The following is a 14,571-nucleotide window of genomic DNA, read 5'->3' as shown; positions in this document are numbered from 1 at the left end:
AAGCTGCATCATCACAAGGTTGCAATAATACAGACACTAACCGGGTTTGTTATGTAAAAACAAATACCTCCTGGTCTTTTGGCCAAAAGTTTATCATAATCACTTGATATAGTGGGCGACAATATAGGCCTCTAAAATGTTTAATTGGAAATGACAATTCATTAAATTATATCTGCAAAAGGTCAGGATGTGTCTAATGATCAGAAGTGCTTTAGGACTAATGATATACAGTGCACTCTCCCGATAACGACATGGCTCGGGACCAGAGGTGCATGTCGTTATCGGGAACATGTCGTTATTCGGAAAATTTCAAGATGGCGGAAAAAGGGGTGTGGTTAGACCCTTAGAATGTACATTAATGTACCAACCATAGTGGGTGATCAGTGATCGGACTTTCCAAACATGTAAAATACACGAAGTGTGTGTGTGTGTGTATGTGTGTGTGTGTGTAGTTTTGTTGTTTTTTGTTTGTTTGTTTGTTTTTGTTGTTGTTGGTGTTGTTTTTTGTGTGTCATTTTCCCTCTGTTGTTTATCCGGGCTTGGGACCGGCATGAGTGCAGCTGTATTTAATAATACAACTGAACACATGGCCACATTAAACATGTTATTTTTTTTTTTATTTATTTATTTTTTTTTTAAAACTGTCGGATTTTGATTTAGAGAAGAAATCCATAATCCCGGTCTGTCGCTTGTTGCTGTAAATCATAGGGCCGACTTTATCTTCCATCTGATGCAACAAGTCGAAAATAGATGCACCATCCTTATGTTTCAGTGCAAACCGTCTGAGAGTTTGTAGTGCCGAATTTGCATCACTACCCGTGACAAGAGGGGCAGCTTCATCTCAGAGAATGAAATGAAACTTACCGGAAACAACATTTTAGCTATTTTTATTTTTATATCTAGCAAAGTCACAGCCGATTATTGCTAACTCAATGTCGTTATCCGGAGAGTGGTCTAAAAAGTATGTCATTATTTAGAGAGTTTTATTACTAATAACATATAGTAAAAAAATCGGGACCGGGGGCCAATGTCGTTATCGGGAGAATGTCGTTATTCGGAGAGGTCGTTATCGGGAGAGTGCGCTGTATTAAATAACTATGAATAGCTATGTTATATTTGCATTAAATTTGGGTTTGACTGACGGGCCGGAAGATTTTTCTCCTTTTTGACAAATTTTCATTATCATCACTGGGGGACCTGTGCTTGTGTCAGTTAGATAATCTCAAAATAAGTACACTGATAGCGTGTTCTTCCTTTTTCTTGGGTACCTTAATTGTAATTCTATAACTTTTTACTAGATCCCATTTTCTTCCTTTTTACTGGCGCTGATATGACCTTACATTTGTTGCAAGCGCCGTGAAACCCTTAAAAGCAAACAAATACCTTTCTCTTTCATGAACGAATTATGGGTTTTTAGGAAAATTAATCGCAACTTTTTGCAAAATTTTTGCAATTTTTTTGCAAATTTTGCTGTTTATAGCTTGCAAAATTTGGGATTTATTTTTGCAAAAAACCGCCATGTCAGATTCATACTCCAACCACCATTGAGTTTTGAGTACATACAATAGCTACAAGTTATATTGCATTTTATTTTATTTGTTTTCCACATTCGTTTATTGTTGTGCTGATGAAGGGTATGTACCCGAAACGTCCAATGTCTGTATTGTTCCCATCTGAAGCCTCTCCATTATCACTCTTTCAATACTTTCATTGTGTTTTCCTTTTAGCTCAGGTGCTGAAATTATTTTAAAAAGGATCCCTGGGTGGGGTTCCCTACCTCCACAGTGGGCAGGGAGGTACTTACCGTGTCTTCTATCCCCTTATATCTGTTTTCCAACTTGTCTTGGTGTGAGATTGCTCGGTTTTGTCCCGACCCTGGCCGGAGTCCTAGCTGGGAGGGAAACAGTCAAATGCATAGTTATTGTTTTGGGAGATGATATTTTTTTCCTTGTAAATCATCTCTCTGTTATGTGTTATATTTGTTATTTTTAATGTATAATGCAAGCATTTGAGTGTATTCCTCTTTGTTGGATTTTGTGCTTGTGTCTGGATGAGACTTATAGGTGATCTCAAACTAAGTGCATTGGTGATATGCTCTTGGAATCTACATCTGATCCCTATTTGTTCCCAGTTCCCCTATGTCTTACTTTTTCTTGGGTGCTTTAATTGTAATTCTAGAACTTTTTACTATCCCATTTTCTTCCTTTTTACTGGCGCTGATATAACCTAAATGTGTTGCAAGCGCCGTAAAACCCTTAAAAACAAAAAAGGATCCGACAGTGTTGCAAGTGCCATTAAACCCTTTAAAAAGTTCAACATAATCAACCTAAAATTGTCACAATATTGTTATACTGTTAAAGTTTTAAAAACAAACCGTCGTCTCCTTGTGCTGATTGTTATAAATTGATAATTGTGAAAAAATGCATGACTATGAGAGAAAATTTATCTTCTTGTAAATTATCTGTTTTATATGTCATTGATAAGTATTTTTGCTTGTGTCAAAGTTCCACTTAAAGGGGGCTTCAGATTAAGCACATGAGTTTATACTTTATTTATTTAAAATCATCACCCAACAGCAGACTCATTTTTTCTCTTCATTTTTACTACTACTACTAAATTTCTGATGAAGTCAAGAGCTTCAGCCAGAATTCAGTTTAGCCAACTCAATGCGACTCACTGACTTGATAAAAGAGGAAATTTTAAGTCGTAATGTGATAGACAAATAGAAAGAATGGTTGTATTGGGTTTGAGCTCTTTCTTAGGGTTATAATTTCTCAACCACTTACACTAAGATGATTGCTGGTGTGACTAAGCCACAATTGATCAAATGTGGCTTCTTGTGAAAAGAGGTTAAATGACATTGAAATTCCAGAAAATTTCACCCACAAACAATTAATTGAATTTGTTAACTTGGACAACAATTTGGAGACGACAGGAGAGCTATCAAACAAAGAGCTCTTAGGAGCTCTGCAGCTGGCAAAACGTCAGTGGCTTGAAGAGGATGCCAATGAAGATGAAATTGAACCTTTGCCGAATAAAGAGAGGTTGGACCTCTCTAGAAAAATCTCCATTGCCTCATTCAAGAACAACAGGTTTGCTTCCATCAATTTTGAGCATTTTGGACAAACTCACAGCATCGATAGTTATTCCTCACATACAGAGAAGATAGATAAGGAGGAAAAGAGCGAGAGAGAGAAAGATAGAGGATAAAGAGAGAGAGCGAGGGGGGGGGAAGAGAGAAAGGACAAGATTCTTACCCTAAGAAAGGAAGAGTGAGGAAATTTGATGTGCAAATCTCATTATCTCATTTGATGTAACTTTACTATAACAAAATTGCATGTTATGTATATACCATGAAGATATTACTATTTCTGACATAAGCGTGAAAGAACAGAGAGAGATAGAGGTGGATAGAGAGAGAAAAAAAAAAGGAGAGAGAGAGAGGACCACAGGCTTTCTCTCTCATAGCTTGTTACAGGAAATAATATAATATGGAGTATGATGAAGATGGTGATGGTGCTATAGGGGAATGGTGAAAGCCAAGGATTGTAACGGAAATATTAGGAAGGTTGTTGTGATGATGATGATGATGTCGTTGTTGTTGATGCCGTATTTTTTCCCTCGATGACTAATATGTTACTCGTGTGCATCTGTGTGAGTGTGTCTATGTCAATATTGTATTGTTATAAATGTGTAACCAAATGACAAATTGCCACTTTTTGGAGGTTAAAATTTATTATTATTATCATTTGAAACTATTAAGCAACACATTTATAAACATCTGGACTCAGCATGAAAACAGTCTACTCTTGAGGCCTTCTTAGAGAAATGAGTGAAAAAAAAAACAACATAAAAATCATTTTAATGAGTCATGGGTGGTCCAAAGCCCAAGTAAACTCAGAGGGAAAATGTTGCAATAGTGGACAGGAAACTCAACTTCGGTTAATTGCAAGCGATTATCCAGAATGGACTGTACTATGAAAATAGAGGGATTAAAACAGGAAATTGAGATTTGTCCAAGATTTCAGTGATTTCGAGATTTTCATACAGCACTGTATGTGTTTATTTGCAGGTACAAAAACCATTCTGCATTTTTTTTCATTAAAAATATTTTTAAGCTACTGGCACAGGGAGGCCATGCTCATATAATTTCATCTGCCTGCCAGCCATTACATTAATGGAAATAACTAATAAACATAAATTTAAAAAAATAACATTTAAATAGTTAAGTCACTTTTTTACATTTGCCAAAGAACAATTTTGACTTTAGAGTCTTTGGTACATGTCTGATTGTTAAAGATACTCTTGTACTTCTGCTTAATGTATCTTTATTTGAAAAGGATGTCTTGGATAAATTAGCTATCTTATCTGATAGAATGTCTTCTGTTCTTTCAGAAATTCCATGAAGGTGAACTTTGTACATATCATCACACACAAGAATCAAACTCCTAGGTTCTATCAATATGGACGTGAAATATCGCTTCTCAAAAGAAGTTTCATTGAGGACAATTCCATTATCATTATCACTTTGTGCTGATGGCTGTGTTTCATTTGTTGTATCATCCTGAAGATTGGTCCCTCCATAGGTCTGATTATCTTGATGGTAATAAAAGTCCAAAAGTGTATGTGATCCCAAGCTTATTGTTGATACTACTGGATAAAACAAAGGTCCATCTTCATGTGGCTGAAATGAAAATAAAAAGATTTTTTTTCCATTTACTTTTATTTTTATATCATAAACACAATATGTATGTCATTGGCTTAAGTGGATAATACAGTGAGCAAGCATTCATTAAACTACACAGGACAGCTGGAAAAGTCAGTTAAAGTTAAATCCATGTTTTGACAAATACGTGAACATGATTCAAGACAAGGGATACAACTTGTTATTAATCCTACTAATCTCACTATGCGCATCCAGGTTTCTTAGATTGATGAAGTTATCCATGCTTTTTTGTTGGCAAAATAGTGATATTATTCATTGCAGAAACAAACACCACCATGCCATGCAGGGGGAAGAAAAGAGGGAAGGCAATTGTCTGCACAACCATGGTCTTTGTAAACTAATAACCTGAGACCATAGCTATCTTAAGCACTTGCCTGTCACCTGAATCAATCAGCCCCACAGCATTACTCACAATTTTAACACAGGCGATAGAAAAAATGTATGTTCCTTGTTTTGGTGTGTCTGCAACTGCAGGACCCAGGCAACATGCCCACAAAACGGCAATTGCCTGTCTCAAAACGTTATTTATCAAGCCACAGTTACACGACCAGACACACCAAAACAAGAAACATACATTGGCCTCACTGAGTGTTCATTCAAACCAGATACAACCTGCATAAATCTTCCTTCAGAAACATAAACAAATGACATTCTACTAAACTAAGTGAACACATTTGGAACCTCAAAGAAAAAAACATACAATACAGCATCACATGGAAAATCATCTACAGAGCACAGTCGTACTCCCCCTCTTCTAAGATTTGCAACCTCTGCTTAGAAGAAAAATTCTTCATCATCACAAAACCGAACACGGCAACACTCAACAGAAGAAACGAACTAACATCCTCATGCAGAAACAAACACCTTTTATCCTATGTAATTACGAACCTCCATAAACACGAATCTAGAAAAATACGAAAAACCCAATAATCTACTTTCACTTCCACTTCCACATTGCATGCAACTTCAAACCACCATAATAGTCTAGACACCAAAACATCACAGGAAGTATAAAACAGCACACAATCATAAAACAATAACGATTACACACACTTCCCGTAGATTGTCCTAGTGACAAGAAACAGCACTGTAGAAGTTAAACAATAATAATTATACTTGAAATGTTTATATATATATATTATATATGATAGTGATTATTCATTTTTTCCTCATCGTCTTTATTATCATCTGTAAAATCATCGTCATTATAAATTTCATATACATAGCAATATAATAATATGTTTTATGGCCCTAGATATTTTTGAATGCATATTTTGCAACAAAAAAAACAACAATAAATAAAAAGTTAAAACAACAAAAGTAAAATGTTGAAATTTTTTTAAAGCTCAGTTATTGACAATGAGTTTGTGTGGCTGAATACTTGACATTGACAACAGTGGTATCCACAATACTGGTACTAATCTAAATATTTAATGGAAAAAAATTATATTTGCACCTTACCATGATACCTTGTCCTGGTAAATATTCGTTTACTAAAACATGATTTGCAACATTTCTGCCAAATATATTCATTTTAGAAATTTTCTCTGTGTATGTCAGAAGCCACTGAAAAAACAAAATAAATAAATAAAAAACAACATAAACAAAAGTAGTTGGAACAATTATAAAAAAAATATGAATGAGGACATAAGAGTGTTGCAAACAACAAATGACGGAATTCCAAAACTGAAGTATACACATGCCTGACTACTTGAAAATTTCAAGATCAGTAATTAACACAAAATTCCTCACTAATAAAGGGTAAACTTTCAGTTATACTTTACTGAACCAAAGAAAAAATACTACATACAACCTTTTACACCTAAAATAAACTTTATTGTAGACAGCCACCATTATGAGTTAGCAATCGACAGCTATCATGGGTGTGGAACTGAGTGGTAGCCTTTATAACTTACAGGGAATTTTTTCTCTCCTTAAAACTGTGATACCTTAAGAAAAAATAATAAATTACTCTGACATTGTAACCAATTGCTCTCAAATTAAAATCTGTAATATTTCTTCCCATTTCTGGAAGTCCATAATTGTCATCAAATTTCCGTAACAATTATGATGAACTGTAAAAGTATGTATTCATTACTTCAATTCTAAAAAGTTTTTCTTATTTTTGTTTTAAAAATTGCATCTTTGCAAATCCGATGTTTATCCAAAGAAGATACAAAACTTTGTATATATGTGTGTGTGGCTTGTTGCAGACTTGAGAATGGTATATGATTGGTAATAACAATGTTAAACTCAAAATTGTTAATTTTCATGAACACTCGAAATCGTAATGATATATTTGAAATTTTATGCTTTCCAGCTTTTGAAAATGCGTTTAATTTTTTTTTCTCTTGATATTAAACTTCAATAGCTTCACTTGAATGAAATTAATAATATTATAATGGAGAGCTGTTGCTATTATCCGATTCACACAATATAACTGGGATAAACTCCATCTCCATGGGCCTAATGGCTCTGACGGACTATTTAAAATTATAATAAACATTTTATTGAGTTCAGAATTTGAATTGAAAATAAGTATTTGGATACTTACTGCAGGTAATGGTTCAGTAACCATGCCCTTAGGGTGTGGTAGGCCCCCTGTAAATATTTATTGAAATATTGATTGAATTCGAAAACATTTTAATCTATCATTATCCTAATAAACCAACTGAGCAATCTTACATTGAGACAAACCAGGGTGTAAAGTGAAAATAAACAATGTAGCACAAGGTTCGTCACGCAGATAAAGTAAATAAGAAAAACAATTGACGAAATAGAATAGAGGTCTAAAAATAACATATGACAGAACCTAATGGAAGGAATATTGAGTGAAAGTGTGTACTGATGTGCATATGTGAATTAATTTCAAATACATTTGATGTCACACTCATTACCTGGTCAATTGTATATATATAATAAAAACTGTTATACAGTGATTCAAAGATTTGATTATACCTGTTGGTGTAGACACTTTTGGATTTGTACAGAGTGACTAAAAAATAATAATAAATCCACAGACGATCCTCATACATTATCACTGCTGTTATATGTTATGACTAAAGCACCTTTTAAATTATGTTGGAAGTGAAAAGATTACACTTTGTGCTAGAGTTATGACACACCATAGTTAACAGCAGTAACTAGTTTTATAATCGGTTTGTGAGCAATTAAAGTTTGATAACAGAGAACATAAAATGACAACATAAGGTTTTCTTTTTGATTTATAAATATTTTTGGTTCAACAATATGGGGCTGATTCAATGTCAGTGTATGAGGAATATATAATAAAAATCAAAACTGGTTTTTCTACTGCTCAATAACTGATCTAAATAATATTGTGACTAATTAAAGGGAAAATCAGAAAATCATGGATAACTATTGTCAATAAACGTTTATACTTTAGTGTTCAACCTATTAAATCAATTAATTATTAACTACACATTTTATATTAATATTTTCCAAAATTACAGAAACAAGGACAAGTATCGGTTTCCAGAATCTTGAGTTTTTCTTAAGACCCAAAGCTGAGTTGTTTGAAATTCTTAAAACAAATCATTATCAAAGTGATGAAAATTAATTACATGACAAAAGTAGTCCTCTAAAACCAAAGGAATAGCACCAGAGTTTATCCTGGTCTCTCGACAAATAAACATTTGGTAATAATTGCTTGCTACCCTTAGGATAGGTCACTGCTTTATAACAAGGTTCTTCTGACAAATGCTACATGCACCATGCTATCCAGTCATTACTGCACATAAAGAGGGGTCAGCATAAAAATCAACTCCACACAAATGCAAACTATGTCCATTTGCCTGTAAATCGAGTGCTCTACTGATCAAGTTACTCACAATTCCATCAATTAGCGAAGGAGAGTGAAAATTAAATCAAGGAGAGAATCAACGAACAATATTAACTTATTGTGTACTATATGTACATGTCCCAAACATTCTTACCCCAATTTTGTAACTTCCTGTGAGCCAGTTGAGTCCATTTAGGTTTTGGAGCAGAGTACACCTTATCTAAAAGGAATGCCTCCTCTTCTTCACTGATAAAATTTGGTAGGTAATATATTGATGCAGGCACCTGGACAAGAAGAAAAATAAAAATTATATTTGGGTATTAACAGATAAGATTGTTTGAGGATTTTATAGAGCTTATGGTATTCAACAGCAGTGAGATTTAATATATCACCAGGATGACTAAAACTGTAAAATGATGGCACAGTGATCATCGTCTAATAACAGTCTCTTGGCAACAACTTTAGCTGGGTTATAAGCTGTAGTGGGATATTAAGTGAAGACACAATTGGGATGGAGAAAGGGGGGTTAACTATTAACACTAAAAAAAATTGCCCATAAATCTTTTTTCACTGTACGGTAATATCTTGGTGGACGATTTTCACCGTATGGTGATAATAGTGTGGGAGACTATTTTCACCGTACGGTTATATCTTGGTGGACGATTTTTCACCATACGGTGATAATAGTGTGGGAGACTTTTTTCACTGTCCCATAATATTATGGAGGGCGATTTTCACCGTACGGTGATAATAGTGTGGGAGACATTTTTCACCGTACGGTGAAAATAGCCTGACATAGAGTCGTGTTAATGGTGTGGGAGGCTATATTCACTGTACGCTGATAAAAGTGTGGGAGACTATTCAATATAATGGTGTAGAAGGCTATATTCACCGTACGGTGATAATAGTGTTGGACACTATATTCACTATAATTAATGGTGTGGAAGGCTATATTCACTGTACAGTGATAATAGTGTAGGCAACTATTTTCACCATAGTGTAATATCTTGGTGGACGATTTTCAATGTACGGTGATAATAGTGTGGGAGACTATATTCACGGTACCATACAGTGACAATAGTGTGGGAGACTATTTTCACCGTACGGTGATAATAGTGCGGGAGACTATTTTCACCGTACGGTGATAATGGTGTGGAAGGCTATATTCACTGCATGGTGATAATAGTGTGGGAGACTTTTCACCGGACGGTAATATCTTGGTTGACGATTTTCACTGTATGGTGAAAATAGCCTGACACACTATTTTCACCGTAAGGTGATAATGTGATAATGGTATCTTGGTAGCTAACAAACTTCGCAGAGTTTGTGTTGAATCCATGACCTCAAGAAGTCGGGGGGAGGGAGCGGCTCAAGATAGACAAAGAGATTGATTGAAATCACTTTTTCTTGAGTTGTGGATAGCTCGTACCCTTACAGAAGAGCCACGCTCTCCCAGGCCAGGTGGAGTTGTTGTACCAGTAAGGTCGTGGGTTCGAGACCCCATCACCGCCACAAAATTGGAAAGCTTCATCGGTAACTGTAACCAATTCTGAATCTGCCATCCCGCCTGTATTATTATAGCGTTGGGAGGCCTTCCGAAAGCTCATTGTGCTAAGGCAGGGAACCCAATTCGCTCCTAAGAAAAAATACAGCCTAGTACGACTACCTTTAACTACCCCTAATAGGAAAAACAAACGACCTCTAGCTATCCCTAATAGAAAGAAAAAGAAACCAAAAACAATCCTAGGACTGCTTTGCACTGCCTTTCAATACCTCACAAATCAAATTGGTGGCCGAGAATCAAAACAATGGTCAAATTAGGAAATTTTAAACTTTCACAAATCTATCAAACGTCTGACAAAAGGTCCAAAGTGAAAATACAAATTGAAAGAAATGCTATAACGAGGAGCTTTCGGGAGGCCTGCCTAGCTTTTGTTCTTGGCAAACGTTTTCTTTTTTTTAACTTGTCTGCATGAAGGAAGAAAATGATTTCGGTGGATGCTGAGGCTACTACGTCACAGTCCGTTTCCTGGCTTCTGATGAGCTAAATACATACTGTGAAAATAGTCTGTCAGGCTATTATCACCGCACATGGTTTCGTGAAACTATCAAAATGCTCTGTGGATAATAACCATACTCACTTATTCAATCGATTATCTTGCATGAAAACATATAAGAATAGATCTCTGGACTCTTACTCTAGAGTCATTCTAGACGTCTAGATAGATCTATTCTAAAAGATAGAGAGGTGGGCCTTTGGCCTACCAACTTCCGCTGAACGTCCAACTCGCCTAGAGCATGCATTCACGTAAAATATAAATATTTTTTTTAAAACCTACCTCTGTTTCAAAAACTAGCATCTTTCAACTTTCTAAGAAACATTTTGATTTTTCAGAACTTTAGTTCGTTAAAAAATACCAGCCAATCTGACCCGTTTAGTCAAAATTTTGTTGTTTACACGGTTCAAAGGAAATGCCTTAAATAAGCTTTCATGGACTTCCTGTGTTGTTTTTACAGTGTCACGTGACTGTTTTGAGAAATTTGTCGTCTGCTACAAATAATTAGACCGGTGGGGGGTAGATATTTTCGTTGGAGAAGTAAAAAAGTGAGTATTATTTCTTGTACTTGTAGAGAGGACTAGGGTCCAACAGCAGTCAAGTTGATTGAATGAAAGAAAAAAGGCCTTTTTTATCCGCCACCACCACCACCGTGAGAGTGGAGGGTGGGGGTGGGGTGGGGTGGGGGTTGCATGAAGATGAAAGGGAGACGTGTCGCTTGGTGACCTTGGTGACGTAGAGCATGTCAACGATGCTGGCAGGTGTTCTTAACCCCTTAACAGCGAAGCTAATTTTTTGCTTTCAGATAATAGTTTGCTTTTACTTTTATCTTTATTATTGTTAACAGAGAATACAGAGTTTCCACCAAGAGAGCAGTCAGACTATCGCAACTCGGACTTCAATTGTCTATAATCGTTTTGCCGTTACTTGTCTTTTGATGAAAGAAGATTTGGTGTTAGGTCAAAGATCGAATTTCGCCGCTAAAGGTTGCATTGCTACTGGGTTTGCTCTCTTCCCCCCCCCCCTTTTTTTTCTTCTTTTTTTTTTTTCAACTTAGTATTGTTGATTGCTATTTCCTTTTTTATGATTAGCAAGTGCCGTAGGAGTCTCACAGGATGCAGGAGTACTGCAATTAACCCTTTGCCAGTGACACTGATTTTGTTGTTTTCAAATAAGTCTTCATTTATATTATTTTTTAACGCAGAAAAAAAAAAACCCAACGTTTCCACCATAAGAGCAGTAAGAATATTGATAAAAAGCGCTTTGAGCACGTTGGGTGGATATTGCCCTATATAAAAGCTCAAATTTAAAAATTGTAATTTGTTTTTTGTCTTTTGATGAAAACGGTAAGATTTTATTTTTGGTCCAAGTAAGATTGATATTCGCCTTTAAAAGGTTAAGTTGTTTTGTTTTTTCAGTTTTTTTTTTGTTTTGTTTTTCAAATGCGGATACACTTCTTCTTCCTTTTTTTTCCTCAACTGGCAAGCTATCGCTGTACTTACCCGCATGGCTTGCACACACAAAAGGATACATCTAGGTCACAAAACCTTACATCTAGGTCACAAAATCAGACAACTAGGTCACACATCAAGACATCTCTGTTTCGTTTGTTCCAAGATAGCAAAACAAACCAGACGTCTTGGAGTCCAAAAGAGCTTTCCATAAAATATTTGGTATTTGCAAGACCCCCAGAAACCAATTCCCGATACAGCTCTTGTGCACGGTTACTTATGACCTTGATTTCTTTCGTACCCACCCCCCAAAATCCCATTTATTGTGTGTTATAGGCAGAACATAATAAATAGCTGGGCTGCCACATGCGTGACTAAATTGGCCAAAGAGAGAATCTATACTTTGGCATTAGACACCCATTACCTGATGTCTTGGTTTTTAATCCTAGCCTAGTGAGAGAGAAAAAAACAAAACAAACATACATGTATCTGCAAACAGCAGAACGTTTTCATTTTACATTGAGATGGGAAGGGGAAGGGATAACACTATGCTATGACAAGAGAGAGAGAGAGAGAGAGAGAGAGAGAGAGAGAGAGAGAGAGAGAGAGAGAGAGAGAGAGGAGCGAGAGAGAGAGAGATGGGCGGGGGGATGGGGGGATAGTAAGGGGGAATGGGAAAAGATGAAAGAAACAATGGGTTGCCTGATGACGTAGATCAAAGGATTGTTACAGCGGTGTTCATGGTGCGTACTTCGTGAAATTTTAACCTTTTACAGTGACACTGATTTTTTTCTCCAGATTGCTTATGCAGAATAAATCGTTTCCACCAAGAGAGCAGTAGTAAGAGTATATTTCGACTCGGGCTTCAATTAAACTATAAATCGCAAAGCTTGTCTTTTAATGATAACATTAAGACTAAGATCTGGAGTTTGGGGAATGTAAGATGGAATCTCGCCATTAATGGTTAAAATTGTTTTGATTTTTAAAATAATAACTCACACACACACATACGAGCGCGCGCTGTCACTACAGCGATGACCATCACTGACAGAATGTTGCAACGGTAAACCAGTTTACGTGTACGTAGATCCTGAGGCTAGATGCCCCGTTACCGTGTACGTAGGCACTCCAAAAAAAAAAAGAAAGAGACACACACACACATACTCACACACACACACAGTCTCGCATCCTCTACGAACTAATTTTGCGCACCAATTTTTACTGCACTTATGCACCAAATTGCATACCTATCTAGGGACACTTTTTTCCGTATCTTTTTCTCAATAAACTTTTAAAAAAACCTTTGTTTTTTTTGCACGGCACCAGACGTAACAGACGTAAACCCACACGATTTCGCGAGGAATGAATCATGAAAAAAATTAGGATATAATTTTCAAACACAACTTTTGAAATTCATCAAGGATTGTCCAGTACCGAATTTTTTTTGCTAGAAAACAAATGCATCTTCAAATGTAAACTGCTTTTGACGGTAAGCGGTAAAGTTTTTTATTTATTTTTCTGTCCAAAGGAATGATTGGTCCTGCTGGTAAGGAAGCTAAACCAGTCTAAGTATTGGTAACCCCGGCGCACCTCTCTACTTACATTCGACACTAAATATTCTTTTAGCTGTTTAAAACCATCCTCCATCGTTACAATGCAGACCCCTGTGTGAATGTACCTATAAAAAAGTAGATAGAGACCTAAAAAATAATCCTGATATCAACCGAACAAAAGATTTATAAAATCTAAACAAATCTGGATACGGAGTCTTAATCCTACTTTCGGTTATAAAGGAAAACATTTCGTATTTCATATCTTAATAATTCATAATTTTTACCCTCTTGATAGAGAACTCCCAGTCAACAGTAATGCCAGGTTGGCGGATTTTCTGCCAAATTGGCTGATTTTTATCATCGCGTGGTGGGGGGAAAATGGCCGGCCGGATGGCGGATTTTTTATGATTTATTTGTCACGGAGAACAGACCTCTCAACGTTACTTGGTTTGTGACTAATAGAGCGAAATGAAATGTCGGAACGTGTGGGACAGTTCATTCCAATAGTGTACACTATCAAATCAGCTGAGCTCTCTCTCTCTCTCTCTCTCTCTCTCTCTCTCTCTCTCTCTCTCTCTCTCTCTCTCTCTCTCTCTCTCTCTCTCTCTTTCTTTCTCTGCCCCCTCTCTTTCAAGTATAATTATGATCTTCTACAATATTGTTTCAAGCTTTAGAGATCTTCATAAGGCTTTATGTATGTATCAAGGCAATGCTATATTTGATTTCTGTTATAGAAAGAAGTGATTCACGGCTGAGACGCGGTCACGTGACTTCCGTCATGTGCCGGCTGACGGTAGTGTGTTGTCAGTATATTGTATGACTGACTGTGTAGTAGAGACTCTAAGCTAAATTCAACGAAGATCACTTTTATTTTGAATTATGAGTAAACATTTTTATCATGACTATCTATTCTGGGAGGATAAAATTTAAATACGCTCTTTCGATTTCTGACCACGGAATGACTACTACCGAGAGAGAGAGA

The 14,571-nt window shown here is 36.1% G+C and overlaps 1 protein-coding gene across 2 annotated transcripts; it reads right to left on the bottom strand.

Moving 5' to 3' along the window:
* Positions 1 to 3,713: 3,713 nt before the first annotated feature.
* Positions 3,714 to 13,832, bottom strand: LOC144959855 (putative RNA/DNA demethylase ALKBH6). 2 transcript variants are annotated; one of them, XM_078892657.1, is made up of 5 exons: positions 13,639 to 13,832; positions 8,683 to 8,812; positions 7,281 to 7,327; positions 6,188 to 6,292; positions 3,714 to 4,684 (listed from the first exon to the last, which is right to left on the bottom strand). In XM_078892657.1, exons 1-5 carry the CDS (start codon positions 13,681 to 13,683, stop codon positions 4,226 to 4,228), a joined length of 786 nt encoding a protein of 261 aa, XP_078748783.1. In that variant the 5' UTR covers positions 13,684 to 13,832; the 3' UTR covers positions 3,714 to 4,225. The 2 variants fall into 2 exon arrangements, with proteins under 2 accessions (XP_078748783.1, XP_078748791.1); XM_078892665.1 differs by lacking the exon at positions 6,188 to 6,292.
* Between the last annotated feature and the right edge of the window lie 739 nt (positions 13,833 to 14,571).

The sequence above is a fragment of the Berghia stephanieae genome, chromosome 1, assembly GCF_034508935.2.
Source record: "Berghia stephanieae isolate SIO BIC M18660-M18661 chromosome 1, UCSD_Bste_1.3, whole genome shotgun sequence".
Lineage (NCBI taxonomy): Eukaryota > Metazoa > Mollusca > Gastropoda > Nudibranchia > Aeolidiidae > Berghia > Berghia stephanieae.
Note: the sequence above shows the minus strand (reverse complement) of the source record. Positions and strands in the feature narration are given on the sequence as shown.